Source organism: Phyllobates terribilis, unplaced genomic scaffold, assembly GCF_046119375.1.
Source record: "Phyllobates terribilis strain yellow unplaced genomic scaffold, ASM4611937v1 Scaffold_1__5_contigs__length_1240528914, whole genome shotgun sequence".
In the NCBI taxonomy this organism is placed as follows: domain Eukaryota; kingdom Metazoa; phylum Chordata; class Amphibia; order Anura; family Dendrobatidae; genus Phyllobates; species Phyllobates terribilis.
Window position 1 is genome coordinate 306,351,892 of NW_027362761.1, and position 19,046 is coordinate 306,370,937.

The window sequence follows — 19,046 nt, forward strand, 5'->3', positions numbered from 1 at the left end:
ACCCATAGCCTAACATGTTGATCCAGAGGAAGGCAAAAAAAAACATGCGGCAAACACTAAGCTCCACATTGGGGAAAAAAATTCCTTCCTGACTCCATACGGCAATCAGACTAGTTCCCTGGATCAACGCCCTATCAAGGAATCTAGTGTATACAACCCCTGGCAAAAATTATGGAATCTACCGGGGTCGGAGGATGTTCATTCAGTTGTTTAATGTTGTTGAAAAAAAGCAGATTACAGACATGGCACAAAACTAAAGTCATTTCAAATGGCAACTTTAGGGCTTTAAGAAACACTAAAAGAAATCAAGATAAAAAATGTGGTACTCAGTAAAGGTAATTTTTTTCAGACCAAGCAGAGGGAAAAAATTGTGGAATCACTCAATTCTGAGGAAAAAATTATGGAATCATGAAAAACAAACACACAAAAGAACACTCCAATACATCACTAGTATTTGTGTAGTTTTATGTCTCAGGATATCGTCCCAGTTTACTGCACTAAGATCATCTCTCAACCGTTGGAAATTCGCCTTCCTGAAGTTTAGTGTCCTTGTAACCCCTCTACTACACATCTTATTAAATGAAAACTTATTATTTTGTGATCACTATTACCCAAGTGACCCCCAGGTCGTATATTTGATATGCGGTCAGGCCTGTTGGTTAATATTAGGTCTAGCAGTGCCCCCCTTCTTGTTGGGTCCTGAACCAGTTGTGAAAGGTAATTGTCTCTCATAGTTGTCAAAAACCTATTACCTTTGCTGGAACTACAGGTTTCTGTTCCCCAATGTATTTCAGGGTAGTTAAAGTCCCCCATAATAGTGACTTCTCCTTGAGTCGCTGCTTCATCTATTTGCTTTATGAGGATATTCTCCGCTGCTTCCATTATTTTTGGAGACTTCTAACAAACCCCTATCAGTAATTTATTATTTTTTCCCCCTCCGCTTATCTCCACCAACAGGGACTCTACATTTTCATTAGTTTCACATATATTCTCACGCAAGATTGGTTTTAAGGATGATTTTACATATAAACACACACCCCCCCCTCGCTTGTTTGTACGGTCATTTCTGAACAGACTATAGCCCTGTAAATTAACTGCCCAGTCATGGCTCTCGTCCAGCCATGTCTCAGATATCCCCACCATGTCGTAATTATTTTCCAACAAAATTAATTCTAATTCCTCCATTTTGTTGGTGAGGCTTCTGGCATTAGTGTACATGCATTTTATGAATCTCTCTGTACTTCTATTCCTTCTTACTATATTGACTTTTCTAACCCCACCCCCAATTTCTTTATTTGTGCTCAGGTCACTATCTGCACTATCTTCCCCACCTATAAAATGAATACCCTCCCCCCCAATCCCTAGTTTAAACACTCCTCCAACCTTCTAGCCATTTTCTCTCCCAGCACAGCTGCACCCTCCCCATTGAGGTGCTGCCCGTCCCTAGCATAGAACCTGTAGCCAACTGAGAAGTCGGCCCAGTTCTCCAGGAACCCAAACCCCTCCTTCCTACACCAATTCCTGAGCCACTTATTTATCTCCCTAATCTCCCGTTGCCTCTCTGGCGTGGCACGTGGTACAGGCAGTATTTCAGAGAATACCACCTTGGAGGTCCTTGCAGCCTAATTCCCTGAAATCATCTTTAAGGACCTTCCACCTACCTCTAACCTTGTCATTTGTGCCAATGTGCACCATGACCGCTGGGTCCTCACTAGCCCCTCCCAGTAATCTGTCAACCCGATCAGCGATGTGCCGAACTCGAGCGCCAGGTATGCAGCACACTGTTCGACGATCCCTGTCTTTGTGACAGATTGTCCTATCTGTTCCCCTAATAATTGAGTCCCCCACTACCATCACCTGCTTGGCTTGCCCTGCTCTCCTATTTCCCCCCTTACTGGAGCTAACACTCCTCCGGCTTTCAGAGGACATGCCTTGCTGCAGCAGTGCTACCCCTGTACTGACACCCCCCTCATCTTCCAAATTTGCAAACTTATTGGGGTGTGCCAGATCAGGACTAGCCTACCTGGCACTCTTCCCTCTACCCCCCTTCTAACTGTGACCCATCTGCCACACTGTCCTGCAGCTCCATACTACCACCCTCCCCCACATCTACCCCAGTGAGCTGCTGCTCAGTGAGCAGCAGACTCCTTTCCTTATTGTCTATGGATCTCAGTGTTGCCAGCTGCTCATTTAGATTCAGTACCTGGGCTTCCAAATGCACAACGTGCACACATCTTGCACAGCAGTATGCACCCACGACTGGCTGTTCAAGGATTGCATACATGTGGCAAGATGTACACTGGATAGTATTGTCAATAATGGAGTTCATTTCCTAATGGGGATTGCACTAGACAGAAATGTTAAGTAAAAAATAAATGTAAAGAATTAATAAAATACAGACAGCAATTCAGTCCAAATTCTTCCCTTCCAAACTCCCTGAATCCAAAGTTAATGAATCACAAATCACACACTTATTTCCATTCGCACTTACGCTCCGGTCACACTCGCTAAGGAAGAAAATTTAAAGAGGTTTTTTTTCCCCCGTTAGCAGCAATCCAACCTACAACTCAATGCACTTCCAAAGGAGTGGACTTCCATTGTCATCCATACAGGATAATGGGCCCCACATTGCCTTTCATTCAGTATAATAAGACCCCCCATAGCACTACAAACAGTATAATGAGCCCCACATACCCTTCCATTCAGAATAGTTGGCCCCACATAGTCCTTCATATAGTATAATAGGCCCCACATAGTCCTCTATACAGTATAATGGGCCCCACATAGTCCTCTATACAGTATAATGGGCCCCACATAGTCCTCCATACAGTATAATGGGCCCCACATAGTCCTCTATACAGTATAATGGGCCCCACATAGCCCTCCATAATGTATAATAGGCCCCACAATGTTCTCATTGATTTAAAATAAATAAAATACCCACCTCTCTTTGTTCCCATGATGCTCCGGTCTCCATAGCGTGTGTTCTAAAGTTCATCACTTCTTGGCACAGTGGGCGCAAATTAGCGATGTTATCGCTCCCTCCCGGAGGAGGGAGTGGATGGTTCCTTCTTCCATCATTGCTTTCAACTGTATCGGCATCCAGGATGCTGATACAGTTGAAAGTGCGTTACTGGGCGAGAGGGGGGGGGGGGTGTGTGTGGGGGGGCCAGTGCCGGGCTCCATAGCGGCCATGTGGTCTACTGCCATTGGCGATATGCCACAGCCTCCAGGTTCCTCCCTTAATAAGGTTCATTTACCTCATTATCCATGTGTAAGTTTTAATGATTTCATGGTTACTTTGTCCAGAAGCTCTGGTAGTATACCAGCAATACACACACTTATCTCTTAAAATAGATGACCCAGCATACGTTGGGTGAATTAGATGACCCAGCATACGTACTGTCAAAGCGGATAACGCTATTAACCCTATATCTGCTGGTTAATAGAGTTACGAGGAATAAAGGTAATTTTCTCCCAGGTGCGGCACTTTCAGTACGGCGGCCAAGCACCTTCCTAATGCTATTAACCTGCATATTAACCATATATTCCGTTTAAGAATGTCCACATACTGTGAACACGTAATATCATGGAAAATATCTACATCTGTGTTAGTAGTTATAGACTGTTAATTCAAAATCAGAAAAACATAAATTTAACCAACAATATCTGGAGACAAGAAGGAAGTGGACAGAGAGGCCCAACACGTTTCGCTGCAGACAACGGCTTCGTCAGGAGCTCTTTGCTGCCTTATTTTCTTTTGCACCAATGGGTTGATCTCACTGTTATGTTCAGTTTGTTTTTTACTCTATTTTTCTACCATGCATGTTTTTCTATCTTGACTAATATCGCTGTTATCGCTACACCCCTCTAGAGTTTTATTTTTCTTATTCTATCATCCTTTTTAGGCTCTGAAATATCCTATTTATTACACACCCATTGTTCAAATATTTTTTTGAATTGTATTACATTATTATTATTGTTATTACTATCGGGGGTATTGTTTTTTTATTTTTCTATGTTCCAACTTCATATCTGTGCCCATTCTTTTGGTTTGAGGACATGGTCTATTCTTGCACATTATCTTGTGCTGACAAATATTATCATACATGCCTTTGTTTTTTTTTAATTGTTTCAAATCGCTGTGCTTTATTTGTTCTCTTTTTTTTTCAGAATAATTCTCATTTTATATGTGCAGTCTTCCTTTTGCATATAATTTTTTGTTTTCCATTCATTGATTTTGGGGCTGCCTGAGGTAGCTGTCCCCCGCTCCATTGTAATGGGGCATTTCAGAGTCCCTTTCTCAGTTTTGTTGGGAGGTCCAAGTGGTCGGACCCTGAGCAATCAGCAAGTTAGGTGATAGCTTGCCGGGTTAAAACACCTACAAAAGACAATTAAACCTTTTATTTTCACGGACGGTACAAGGACTTGCATTTGATTTTTTCTTTTTTCCAACATTATAAAAGCAGATTTTTGCAATACAAACTAGATACAATAGTAATTTCATCCCCCAGTCTCATCAGCTCTAAGAGATCTATGTAATGTTTGTTGTGTGCTCTTTGGTTTGTAGAGTGATATCTTGGGGCAGATCCTCTAAATAAAATGTTTATTCTGTGTTTTTTTATTAGAGTAATGAGGCAGATGCCGTTACATTAGATGCCACTCATGCATATATTGCTGGAAGGTGTGGACTACAGCCAGCTGCAGTGGAATACTGGGGTGAAGATAATGCATTATATACTACACACCTACATACTATGTCATTGTTACCCTTACCTTACTATGTAATATTTTTCATATAGTATACAGTTTAAAAGGCTTTGAAAGGTAACATAATTTTCAAAAATATAAATAACATATTGTATAATCTATAATATCTTAAACCCTTTGCATAAGCCATTTTCACAGTAAAATAGTGAAGAACTTCTGAAACTGTAACAATGTTGCACAATATAGTGAAATCCAAGCCCCTTAAAGGGATGGTCCGAAGGTTAAAGAAATTTGAATCTCAATCTCTACCTGTTTGATGCTGTGATCTAAACTAATGTCTAATATACTTGCATTAAAAATGCCCTACTGTTCCCTAGCTACACTAACAGCTATTGTACTTTTTTCCTACTTCCTGTGCGATGATGCTTCGTTTAAGAATCCCAGTGCATCAGTGGCGCTAATCTCAGGAGCGGGACTAGTCCATGCTATATCCCTACACGCTGTCATTGTGTGATGTGCACAGTGACAGCGCGCACTCTGTGTTGATGGCTCAGCTCAGAAATAAACAGTTGTCAACACAGAGGAGAGCGCGGTGTCAGTATACCCAGCGTTCAGAGACCAGAGCTGCCCCGCAAGTGACGGTGGGGGCGGTGCTGGTCTCTGCAGATACTCTGACACTGTCCTCTGATACTGTGCTCTGACAGTGTGCTCTCCTCTGTGTTGAAACGGCAACACAGAGCGTGCGCTGTCACTGTTAAATGCTTTTCTTCGCCTTAGCCACCTCATTGTTGGTTTACTTTATATCAATATTTTTCTGCAAAATTTCAGCACAAGGAACTTGGCAATTTTAAGTCACATTCTCTTTTATCTGAACCATGCCTCATTTTCTATGCAGTTTTTAAAAATCCCTAGGTCGGATCAAGAAGAAAAAAAAGTACGGTATCCAAAAATATATAATAAATCTGATGCAAGGCATGTATGCCAATTTTTTCCACCTTTGTTAACCTCCTACTGTATATGATTTGGTGTGCATGCCTTACCACTTGTGTTTTGGTCATAGTTTTTCCCAATTAAGGTTAATTCCTGTTTAAAACCACAATCATCCATAAATATTCATACTGTTTTAAGGGCCAAACATTGGAATGAATCCGAAGCATACAATTGGTAGTTATACTTTTATTTTTTTTTTAGTATCAACTCTCACATTTTTAACTTTCCAGGATCGAAAACTGCATGCATTAATCAACCCTAAAGAGACGTTTTAGGAACAAAGCTGTGGGGATCTATCTAAAGAGATTCTTTTAAAAATCCACCATCTAAAACTATTTTTTTTTTGTATTTCCATAGGTGATCATTCTGATTGTCTTGCAGATCCTAAAGAGCTCCTACAGGGTCTGATAGAGAGAGGTATGAAAGAATAATGATAGTATGATAAATATTGATCAAAATATACCCTAGACCTCAATACATGTTAGAACCCATGTAGCAGGCACATCTAGGCTGTGACTTGATCACCTTTAGGCTGCGTTCCCACGAGGAGTATTTGAGTTTTTGACGCTGCAGAATTTCTGCACCTATTACTGTATTTAAATTACTTGCATTTTTTCATTGCATTTTTATTGTATTTTTGACACTGCTTTTTTGTCTCTTTAGTATGTCATGCTTTAAACTAGATGCTTTGTTTTTGATACTTTCTGGTATTTGGCTTTGACAAAACTTTATTGATACAGTTAGGTGCGGACTACATGCATTTTTGAAAGAGTGTAGTATAGTATCAGTACCAAATCTCATCCACATGCTGCATACAACAAATCTCCACGTGGATATTGATTTGCAGTGAAAATATTAAATCTACTGTATGAAAATATATACTGCAGATCTTCACCTTTGCAATGCGTTGAGTCAAATCTACAGCAAAACCCATGACAAATTCACGTTACTCATGCAGATTTTGGAGCAGATTTTCACACTGAATTACAGCAAGCAGAGATCTTTCAAACTATGAGAATTTTTTACAAAACATATACTGGAAAATTATTTTTTAGTTACACAAATGGTAAACTTTACGTAAAGAAACTGTAATGTCTGTTAAGGATTTGTAATAATTGGGTTCTTAAATGAAATGTAAAGTTTGCTTCTCAGTTCCATGTTTTAGACTTTGTTCACATTTGCATTACTTCTGTTTAAAAAAGGATTTTATTGCTTTTAACCAGTCAGAACAGTGTATGATGCTGACATACTTTATGTAGTAGAAAAGAGAAACCTGGCACTGCTACAAGACAGTGGAGGGAAAAGTATTGGTCCTAAGGGTATGGCCAGATGGTGCATGCCATGGAAGTGTGCCGACAGTTAAGCCAAAGCTCTGCCCGCCTATGGCGGACTAGAAACCAACCCATTATGAAACAAAAACTTGTGGCAATTGGGTGTCACAGTGGGTAGGGTCTTTGCCACATGGGACTGACCACACCATCTGGTCTGGCCCTACTATTATGGATTATAATAGTTTCTATAAATGGATCACAAGTAATTATAACAAATTTAAATTTTGTAACTTAGTTGCAATATTTTCTAGCAGGCAGGGAAACTTACATATAATTATTGACTTTAAAACATGGTAACATACATTGTAAATATCTTTTTAGGGTTCCCTCCTCTTTATGCAGTGGCTGTTAGTAAAAAAAGTATGAAAGCTGTGACCCTTCTTGATCTGGGAGGTCGTCGCTCCTGCCATGGCAGCATGTACAGTCCTGCAGGGTGGCTCCTGCTCTCCAGACACACTGTTCGGGCACCTGTGAATGAAACATGGGATTGTGACATTAATTCAGGTAGTAGAACAGTAAAGTGCCATAAAATGGGTATATGTGTCTTTATATAATTCCGTTAAGACAAAGCAAAAAAAAAATGTCATCTGTAAAGTTCTATGCAGAAAACGCAAACAATCGCTTGTATCAGGAGGTTTGCTACACTCTTCTTATTGGAAAATCTATAGATAATAGAGAGGTAAAGTGGTCTGGAAAAGGAATTGATACACAATAGAGTCCTGTCCCCCTGAAGACGCTGCATATGTGGTGAAACATATTGGGAGGGCACCTCTAGTGTGTGCAAAGTGTATGTTTGAAATCATAGTTTGCTAGGCAAGCTTAACCACAGCGCGTGTAACACTATGTCCATATTGCAGGATAAATAACGCTAACAAACACTGCACAATGTTAGTTCTCTATATCTATATGACCCTTTATGAATACTTAATAAATGTTATGTTTATGGCCTGTTAGCAAAAGGAAGAACTGTTAATGGGGTTCTGTGCCCTTTAAGTAATTATGTTTTGTAGAGATGAGGGTTTGCCCGATTTATTCATAGAAATATGACTATTTGTGCATGCTAGTGATAGGTGGATATCCCAGGTTAAAAAACCACATTGTTAAAATGTCAGAGATGATCAACCATCTACTAAGGACTTTTTCATGGCATCTGCAGCAGATAGGCTGTGACATCACATATACCATGCCAGTCAGTAATGATGCATTACATTATACCTGTACCTGGCTCAGATAAGACAATGTAGAATAGGAATGACGCTGTTTACACTTTGGGCTGTGAAATTTCACCATATGCGAACTGTATGTGATGAAACAGCATGTTGGAATAAGGGATTTTGCTTTGCCTAAACATCAAACATGGTAATTGTTCCCATTGTTTTCGTATGCAAATTGCCTCTTCAGAGAAAAAGAGGACTTGTACTCTATAGCGCCACCTATTGGAAGCAGCAATCCTACCAGTCACAAACAACCCTTTAATGAGTCGTGCAATATGACTTAGGATAAAAGCCAAATCAGAATCTCAATTTGCAGACACGGTGTTTCAGGCTGTTGGCCCTCGTCAGTGCAAAGTGTGAGAACTAATTTGGCTAGGTGAGAGGCTCTGGACTGAGGTCTAAGGGGCAATGTTTCTCCTTATGGAGAGTGACACACCAGCTCTGGCACGTCACGTGCAATGCTCCTCTGAGAAATTTAATATGCAAATTGCCTCTTCAGAGTAATGAAGAGGCAGTTTGCATATTAAATTTCCCAGAGGAGCATTGCACGGAGAATAAGCCTCCTTACCTTGACGTGCCAGAGCTGGTGTGTCACGCTCCATAAGGAGAAACGTTACCTCTTAGATCCCATTGTTTTAAAACTGTAAGCAATTGTTGAATTATGTACTTAAAAGTAATTTTTTCTTCAAATACATTGTTTTTATTTGTCTGATTTTTTTTGTCTATCTATAGCTTATGAAAAATTTTTCTGGAAGGGATGCATGCCTGGAGGAGATCATGGTCTATGCAAGGTGTGTGTGGGATGGGAGGAGGGTGGCCGCGTCTATGGAAGATGTGCAGCCAATCACGATGAACGTTATTATGGCAATATGGGGGCCCTAAGGTGAGTCTTGATACAGAGAAGCAATTTTAGGTACATATGACGCGCCCCCTGGGCCGTGGGGTACTCTGTGCCGGGCCGGTCGTTGCTAGGGGAGATGTCACAGTGGCGGTGACCCGGTCCGTGACCCAGGGCGGTCAATAAAAGGGGATATTTGGAAAAGGGGATTATAGTTTTTATATAATGTTCGTGACACCACCTGTGGTATGCGGCTATATGGAGCTGCCGCTGCGGAGCCGGTCCTCTGGAGCTGATGTTAATGCAGCGGAGTTGGTTCAGCTCTCCACAGGTAGAGCTAAGCTCCAGGGCGGTGCGGTGATGGTAGATGATGAAGTAACTGTGGTTGTGCAGTGTGGTGCAGGGGATGATGGCGCAGCAATGATTCACAGAGACTGTGGGGTGCAGTCTTCAGGGTTTACTCACAGTTCTCTCTTTGCTCCTGGTTACAACTGCCAGCTTATAACCTCCCACGTCATGCTGCGTTCACCGGGCAGGGGTTCAGCAATCTCTCAGGTAATTTCAGAGTGCCTGACAGGACCCCGTTCTAGATGTCTTTCTCAGCCATCTTCCTGTGCTGGCTCTCACCCTTCCTGCCCTGTGCCTCGCAAACAGAGTCCCAAGGCGGTATCCTCGGATCTTTCTGGGCAACCTGGAGTTCCCTGGATCCTATGTGGTTACCTTTTTGGCGACTTGAGTGCAGATGCGGCAACTACTTCCCTCTGCTCCCGTTCCTTCCTCCTCTCCTTCTCCTGGGCCTCTCTCACTCAGGCCCGCGCTTCCCTGAGCAGAGCTCCCACAGAGCTCCTGCTCCCAACTCTTCCTCTGACTCAATCTCCTCAGACTCAAACTCCCTCTAGAATGTTCCACCCTCTCTTTTATATCGCTTCTTACTGAGCTCCCCTGAACTACTTCCTCCAGCCACACCCACTGCATGGTTCCCCCCACTACAGCCAGGGACAGGGCTCAGCAGAGGAGCAGCGCATCTTGCCCCTCCTGCCGGTCTGGAGTAGTGCAATGTTGGATGCAGGTGTTAGGGTCCCAGGCAGTACTCTATCCTTACCCGAGAGTGAAATACCACACCTTTGGGTGAGATGCAGTACCTCTGTGGCGACTGAACCCGCAGGGGCGCCACACATACATTATAACAACCAAATAATTCACGCATCTCTGTACCATAGTTTTATTTTCTTAGAGAAGCACTCCCATCAAAGTTTTTATCCTCTTAATATATTGCAGGTATCATATTATATAGCACGGTGTACTTACAATTGCTCATTTTGTCTTCCTACCCAACTAATTCTTCTCTATTTAGAATTAGGAAGTCTCTTGTCCCTGCAGTTATCAGTCCCCTCTTCAACTCCTAACCCAGCTTCTCCCCCCCCCCCTCGTCAGGGACTTTTGATGTGACTTGAGTCATGCAGAGAAAATTTACCTCCTGTTTCTGCATAGAGCTTAGAAGGATTCTTGCTAGTCAGTTTTTATTCACGTGATGTCATAGATCTAATGGAAAACAGAAGAATTAGATGGGTAGAAAGGCAAAATGAGCAATTGTAAGTACACAGTGCTATATAATATGTTAACTGCAATATATTAAGAGGACAAAAATGTTGATGGGAGGAGTGCTTCTTCAAGATTTATAAACCATGTGAAAACGTGAAAGCAGACAAATTCATCTGTGGATGAAATATTAATCTACAGATATTATGGAATTCATGAACTAGTCGCACGTTGTCTAAGAAGCGATTGCAAAATTTTGTGTCCCATGCAGTTCAATAATGAGTACCCTCTGTGACCATTCCAACATTATCTACCACAAAGAAGCATGAAATACACTAGCAGTACCAAAAACTCCATAACGCTGTATAAAATAGCCCAACTCTCCAGCAGCAGTACTAATACCAAATTGCATCACAAAACTCCTCGCAGGTACTAGAAGCTAAATACCACAGTGAAGCACGGAACACAGTGGTGCAAAACAAATTCCATAAAGCTTCATAAAATACTTTTTCCCCAAGAGAACAGGACTATGCAGGGTAAAATATTCCCCAGTTTCGCCACAGAGGGGAAAGTCACTAGGATCCATTAGCAGCATGAATCCGTGCATTTCGTTATACCAAGATGTTTTAAAGAGTTTTCTGGCAACAAGTCATTATATATATATGATGATGTCGATAAAGCGTTGTAGAAATTAAAGGGGTATTCCCATCTCCAAGATCCTATCCTAATATGTAGTAGGTGTAATAATAACAATATTAGCAAATACCTCCAGTAAGAAATGTAGTATAGTTCTTCTGATAAACTATGTTGCTTACCCCATGTGTAGGGCATTGAAATAGCTTAGTTATCCATCATTACGACTACTAACAATTAACTAACTGTCACTATATGAATGGTCGTAACCATTATTACCTAAGCTACTGCAATGCCTTGTACATGGGGAAAGTGACATAGCAAATCAGAAGAACTATACTACATTTTTAATTGAAGGTAAGGTATTTGCTAATATTATTATTATTACACCTACTATATATTGGGATAGGATCTTGGAGATGGGAATACCTATTTTAATGTTGCTATATAAGCGAGTAAAATAAAATAAATATATCTACAGAATGAGTTTTAACTTCAAGATAAGTGGGGGGACCAACTGCTAACAATTGCCAGAACAGGGGACTGCTGTCCTCCATTTATTGAGCAGCAGTGCATATGCTCGACCATTGCTCCTTTAATTCTATATGTGATTGCAAGAGATAGCTAACCACTGTACTCATTTCTTTGTCAGTCCAATAGAGAATAAATAGAATGGTGGTTGAGCATGCGTACTGCATACAATCACTTTTATGCAGGATAGCGGACTTTATCACTTGTGGAAGGTGGTGGATATCTAAATGTTGCAGATAAGCGGCCACATGAGCTCCTGTACTCTCCGTTCTGTCCAACAGTCCAAGACTGTGTCTGCACACATCCCTTCTCTCCTTCTCCTTGTCCCAACAGTTATTCATACTGCAGAGCTGCATCCATCACTCAGATAAAGAAGCTTCAGCTATTATAGAGCCGGTCTTGTGAGCCAGCAGGACCCGGGACCCCTAAGCTGTCCTAAACTGTGCACCACTGTCTTCTATATCGGGGCATTCCTCCTCTACCACTGCATGAAGCCTGCAAGAAGGCATTTTACCATAATAAATGAGACCAAGATTTTATCAGAAAGCAAGTGGCCCCATAAAGGAGTACCAGTTGTACAACCCTGATTTCAGCATTGCCTGTGGTGTCCAGAAAACAAATCAAAAAACCTGCATTACATTGGTGGCATTTATCAACATTGATGTTGAATACAATGGGGAAAATAAGTATTTGATACACTGCCGATTTTGCAAGTTTTCCCACCTACAAGGAATGAAGAGGTCTGTAATTTTTATCGTAGGTACACTTCAACTGTGAGAGACAGAATCTTAAAAAAATCCAGAAAATCACATTGTATGATTTTTACATAATTAATTTGCATTTTATTGCATGAAATAAGTATTTGATACAATAGAAAAACAGAACATAATATTTGGTACAGAAACCTTTCTTTGCGATTAGAGGTCAGACATTTCCTGTAGTTCTTGACCAAGTTTGCACTCACTGCAGCAGGGATTGTGGCTGGGCAACATTGAGTTTAAGCTCCCTCCAAAGATTGTCTATTGGGTTCAGGTCTGGAGACTGGCTAGGCCACTCCAGGACCTTGAAATGCTTCTTACGGAGCCACTCCTTAGTTGCCCTGGCTGTGTGTTTCGGGTCGTTGTCATGCTGGAAGACCCAGCCACGACCCATCTTCAATGCTCTTACGGAGGGAAGGAGGTTGTTGGCCAAAATCTTGCGGTAAATTACCCTATCCTTCCTCCCTTTGATACATTGCAGTTGTCCTTCTCCCCTTTGCAGAAAAGCACCCCCAAAGTATGTTTCCCCTACCATGCTTTTTGGTTGGGACAGTGTTCTTGGAGTTGTACTCATCTTTCTTCTTCCTCCAAACATGGCGAGTGGAGTTGATATCAAAAAGTTCTATTTTGGTCTCATCTGACCACTTGACCTTCTCCCATGCCTCCTCTGTATCATCCAGATGGTCACTGGTGAACTTCAAATGGGCCTGGACATTGCTGTCGTGAGCAGGGGGACCTTGAATGCCCTGCAGGATTTTAATCCATGCCAGCGTAGTGTGTTACTAACTGTAATGTTTGCGACTGTGGTCCCAGCTCTCTTCAGGTCATTGACTGATTCCTCCCGTGTAGTTCTGTGCTGATTCCTGACCTTCTTCTAACCACTGGATTGATTCTGCCGTAGAGTTCAGCAGGGTCTTCATCATTGCTCAATGCAGCAGAAGCTATACTTTTCCTACCTACCTATCTATGGAGATACAATACTTGTGCAAAAAGTATATCAGAATCATACACTGGGAACATTTACCCCAGGGAAATACACTGTGCATTATCTACACATATAGTCAGCTAGACGCCATCTACATATATGATAAACTGAACATGATTGTAAATGTTTCTGTTAAATTTTTAGGTGTTTGGTTGGAGACCCAGGTGGACGCAGTTATGGGGATGTTGCATTTTTGGAGCATTACTCACTGTTGGATAAGATAGAACGTAAGAAATTATTACAAAATTATCATGTAACTTTTTCCTTCTATACAGAACAAGTATCTAAAGAGAGAAATTAGTTTTCAGACTCCCCTCACCCACACCCCCAATTTTTTTGAGATTGTCAAGCTCTGGGTAATATAGTTGTTGGCTATGCCCTAAGGTACATTGCCCTATGCCCTATTGTACAGGATCTAGATTTGGGGGTCTAATCTCTTATTTTACATTACTTGTTACAGCTTGATAAAAAATCCTTTTGAAGACCTACTGGACAAGAAGATCCGTGGGATCCCTAGACATACCCAGGCTCTTATTTATATATCTAGCGACTAAGAAAACTATTGCTAAAGCCTGGAAACAACCATGGTTAGACTTCCTAGAGGTGAAGAGGCACCTGTCCTTGGTAAACTAATAATGAAAAACATACGACAGTCTTGACTGATAGGGTGGAGACTAGGTTTGAGCTGATCTGGACTCAATGGGCAGACTACAACCGCCACACCCAATTAGCTCTACCTCCCTTACAATTATGAGAGCCTAGTAGAGCTCGCCCTCATAATCTTTTTCTGCAGTTCACTTCTCTGTGAGTCTCACTTGGGTTCCCCCTCCAACTTTCTTGTTTTTTTTTTTTAATCTCCTTGATCGCCCTCCCCTGTAGCTTTTCTCCCTGTTGTTTAGCAGAAGCATTTAGTGGCTTTTTACTTTCACCAAAATATCTATCTATGCATCCCAACTTCAAGCAGACATACAATACTGTGCAAAAGTTTTAGGCAGGTGTGGAAAAAATGCTGCAAAGTAAGAAAGTTTTCAAAAATAGTTAAGGCTAAGTGCCCACGACTCAGAAATGCTGCATATTTTTCCGCTTCTCCCTGCCAGGATGCGGATTTGACATGCATTTTTTCTGCCAGGTAGAAGCGTTTGTCAAGCGTTTTTGCATGCATTTCTGCATGCGGATTATCAAGCGCTTTTCCAAGCGATTTTGGCATCACTTGGAAAAGTGCTTGACAACTTGGTCACCCTATATAAATCCATGCAACCCGCATGGATTTATATAGTGTGACCAAGTAATAGTTAAAAAAAAAGAATAAAAATGGTAAAAAATAAAGGTTATACTTACCTTCCGATGGCCCCCGGTGTTTTCTCCGCTGCGTCCGGTCTGTTGTATCGGTCGCAGTAGTGTGAAAGGACCTGCGATGAAGTAATTTAGTCATGTGACAGGTCACGCGATCGCCGACCCATACAACAGACCGGACGCATCGCTGAGAAGACCACAGGCCATCAGAAGGAAAGTATAATCTTTATTTTTTATTTTAATTTTTTTTTTTAACAGGTTCTATGGTACCTGGGACTGGAGGAGAGTCTCCTCTTCTCCAGACCCGGGTACCATCCACACATTGAACCGTATGATATCCGCATGAGCACATGTGCTCACACGGATAATATGTGGTTCAATGCAAGTCAATGGCAGCAATTACGCTGCGTGTCCGCAAAATTAATGGTCATGCGTATTTATTAGCAATGATAATCCGCAGCGTAAATTTCCGCAGCATGTGCACGTATTACCAAGCGTTTTTTAATCGTTTTCGCTGCGGAAATTCCACAGCAAAAATGCTTGAAAAAAGTATAGTGGGCACGCAGCCTGATAGGTCATTTTTAACAACTAACAAAATGCAAAGTGAATCAACAAAAAATAAATCTAAATCACATATATAGTTGGAGTGACCACTTTTTTTCTCCAAAACAGCATCAAAGCATCAATTCTTCTAGGTACACTTGCACACAGTCTTTGAATGCATTCGGCAGGGCGCTTGTTCCAAACATGTTGGGAGAACTAATCACAGATCTTCTGTAGATGTAGGCTTCAGCAAATCTTTCTGTCTCTTAGGCTGTGTGCCCACGTAGCGTTTTTCAAGCGTATATGCTGCGGAATTTCCGCAGCGTAAACGCTTGAAAAACGCATGTATATCCGCACCCCATGGTCCCCAATGGCATTCCGCAATGTCAATGCCCATGCTGCGGATTTTTCCGCAGCGTATATGCTGCGGTCAAAAATCCGCAGCATGTTCATTCATTTTGCGGAAGCGCAGCGGAATCAATGTGCGGATGGTACCCAAGTCTGGATGAGAGGAGACTCTCATCCAGACCTGGGTACCAAAGAACCTGTAAAAAAAAGAATAAAATAAAGTTTATACTTATCTTCTGATGTTTTCCCTCCGTCGCGCTGTTGTCTGAAGGACCTGCCACGTCATTGAGTCATGTGACCCACCACATGACTCAATGACGTCACCGCAGGTCCTGCACACAACAGCGTGAGCCGCTCAAGCCTCCGGACGGGGCAGAGAATGCATCAGAAGGTGAGTATAAAGTTTATTTTTTTATTTTTTACCATTCTGAACAAGTTGTCAAGCACTTTTCCAAGTGATGCTTGGAGAAGTGCTTGATAACCCGCATGCGGAAATGCATGCAAAGACGCCTCACAAACGCTTCTACCTGGCGGGAAAACCGCATGTAATATCCGCATGCGATTTTCCCGCCAGGGAGAAGCGTAAAAAATATGCTTCAGGTCCGCAACGTGGGCACATAGCCTTAATATAATCCCACACAGACTCAATGATGTTAAATCAGGGCTCTGTGGACCATATCATCATTTCCAGGACTCATTGTTTAAGATAGTTCTTAATGACCTTAGTCTTATGCTTGAGGTCCTATGTAATCTGACTGCAGAGACCTACTGGGCTGCTTGCTGTCATTATGATAAAATCATGGTTTTATCTGCTGCAGATCTCCCAGCTCTCTGAATGAGGAGCCTTGTAGAACCCCGCCTACACCAACGATTGCACCATGCCCACAGAAAGCTGTCATATCAATGGTAGGGGGGGACAAAGCAGGAGGGCTGCATGGCTTAAAAAACTAGTAGGGTTGAGCGAACCCGTGTAAATTCAGGTTTATCAGGTACAGATTTATAATCCAAAGTTCGGTTTGGGTACCAGAACTGTACCCGAACCTGAACCACATAGAAATCAATGGGGACCCGAATTTTGGAGCTGGAAAATCTCTCTTGTGCGCTGCTGTAAAACAAACTTCTAGGAGATGTCCGTGTTCGGTGTGAACCCCGAACTTTACAGTTCAGGTTCGCTCAGCTCTAAAAACTAGTCCTAATCTCCTGCTAATAAAACACAGATTTTATTGAAACTGCAATATGCAGCCCAGGAAGTGACACATCTTTATAATAAGGGTCTCTGTCTCTACTTTATACTGCTCTCAGATTAAATAGTAAAATCTTTAACAGATTCCCTTTAATAGTAAGGTAGGGTTGTGGGAACCACCAGTAAACTTTTATAACATGAATAATTGTTATGTGTTTAAGCTCCTTTCACATGTCCCAGTCATATTTAAATCTATCAAGTGTTTGGGTTGGGTGGGGCATGGGATAAAAATTGACTTGTAGTTTATTTTTTACTTTTAATAGTTTGCGTTTCATTTGCAATAAAAAAAAATCAATATATATAAATATATATATATATGTACATATATATTATAATTATATATATATATATATATATATATATATATATATATATATATATATATATATACAGTACAGACCAAAAGTTTGGACACACCTTCTCATTTAAAGATTTTTCTGTATTTTCATGACTTTGAAAATTGTACATTCACACTGAAGGCATCAAAACTATGAATTAACACATGTGGAATTATATACTTATCAAAAAAGTGTGAAACAACTGAAAATATGTCTTATATTCTATGTTCTTCAAAGTAGCGACCTTTTGCTTTGATGACTGCTTTGCACACTCTTGGCATTCTCTTGATGAGCTTCAAGAGGTAGTCACCGGAAATGGTTTTCACTTCACAGGTGTGCCCTGTCAGGTTTAATAAGTGGGATTTCTTGCCTTATAAATGGGGTTGGGACCATCAGTTGTGTTGTGCAGAAGTCTGGTGGATACACAGCTGATAGTCCTACTGAGTAGACTGTTAGAATTTGTATTATGGCAAGAAAAAAGCAGCTAAGTAAAGAAAAACGAGTGGCCATCATTACTTTTAGAAATGAAGGTCAGTCAGTCCGAAAAATTGGGCAAACTTTGAAAGTGTCCCCAAGTGCAGTTGCAAAAACCATCAAGCGCTACAAAGAAACTGGCTCACATGAGGACCCCCCCAGGAAGGGAAGACCAAGAGTCACATCTGCTTCTGAGGATAAGTTTATCCGAGTCACCAGCCTCAGAAATCTCAGGTTAACAGCAGCTCAGATTAGAGACCAGGTCAATGCCACACAGAGTTCTAGCAGCAGACACATCTCTACAACAACTGTTAAGAGGAGACTTTGTGCAGCAGGCCTTCATGGTAAAATAGCTGCTTGGAAACCACTGCTAAGGACCGGCAACAAGCAGAAGAGACTTGTTTGGGCTAAAGAACACAAGGAATGGACATTAGACCAGTGGAAATCTGCGCTTTGGTCTGATGAGTCCAAATTTGAGATCTTTGGTTCCAACCACCGTGTCTTTGTGCGACGCAGAAAAGGTGAACAGATGGACTCTACATGCCTGGTTCCCACCGTGAAGCATGGAGGAGGAGGTGTGATGGTGTGGGGGTGCTTTGCTGGTGACACTGTTGGGGATTTATTCAAAATTGAAGGCATACTGAACCAGCATGGCTACCACAGCATCTTGCAGCGGCATGCTATTCCCTCCGGTTTGCGTTTAGTTGGGCCATCATTCATTTTTTCAACAGGACAATGACCCCAAACACACCTCCAGGTTGTGTAAGGGCTATTTGACCAAAAAGGAGAGTGATGGGGTGCTACGCCAAATGACCTGGCCTACATAGTCACCAGACCTGAACCCAATCGAGATGGTTTGGGGTGAGCTGGACCGCAGAGTGAAGGAAAAAGGGCCAACAAGTGCTAAGCATCTCTGGGAACTCTTTCAAGATTGTTGGAAGACCATTTCCGGTGACTACCTCTTGAAGCTCATCAAGAGAATGCCAAGAGTGTGCAAAGCTGTCATCAAAGCAAAAGGTGGCTACTTTGAAGAGCCTAGAATATAAGACATATTTTCAGTGGTTTCACACTTTTTTGTTAAGCATATAATTCCACATGTGTTAATTCATAGTTTTGATGCCTTCAATGTGAATGTACAATTTTCAAAGTCACGAAAATACAGAAAAATCTTTAAATGAGAAGGTGTGTCCAAACTTTTGGTCTGTACTGTACACTGCTCAAAAAAATAAAGGGAACACTTAAACAACAGAATATAACTCCAAGTAAATCAAACTTCTG

General features: G+C 41.5%; 1 protein-coding gene across 1 annotated transcript in view; it reads left to right on the forward strand.

Moving 5' to 3' along the window:
* LOC141166976 (serotransferrin-1-like) overlaps nucleotides 1-19,046 on the forward strand; it is a 72,274-nt gene that overhangs the window by 43,560 nt on the left and 9,668 nt on the right. Inside the window, exons 10-14 of the mRNA XM_073654229.1 lie at nucleotides 4,629-4,719; nucleotides 6,058-6,117; nucleotides 7,353-7,535; nucleotides 8,978-9,128; nucleotides 13,674-13,756. Of these exons, the coding sequence (XP_073510330.1) occupies nucleotides 4,629-4,719; nucleotides 6,058-6,117; nucleotides 7,353-7,535; nucleotides 8,978-9,128; nucleotides 13,674-13,756 (568 nt within the window). The remainder of the gene's footprint in view (nucleotides 1-4,628; nucleotides 4,720-6,057; nucleotides 6,118-7,352; nucleotides 7,536-8,977; nucleotides 9,129-13,673; nucleotides 13,757-19,046) is intronic.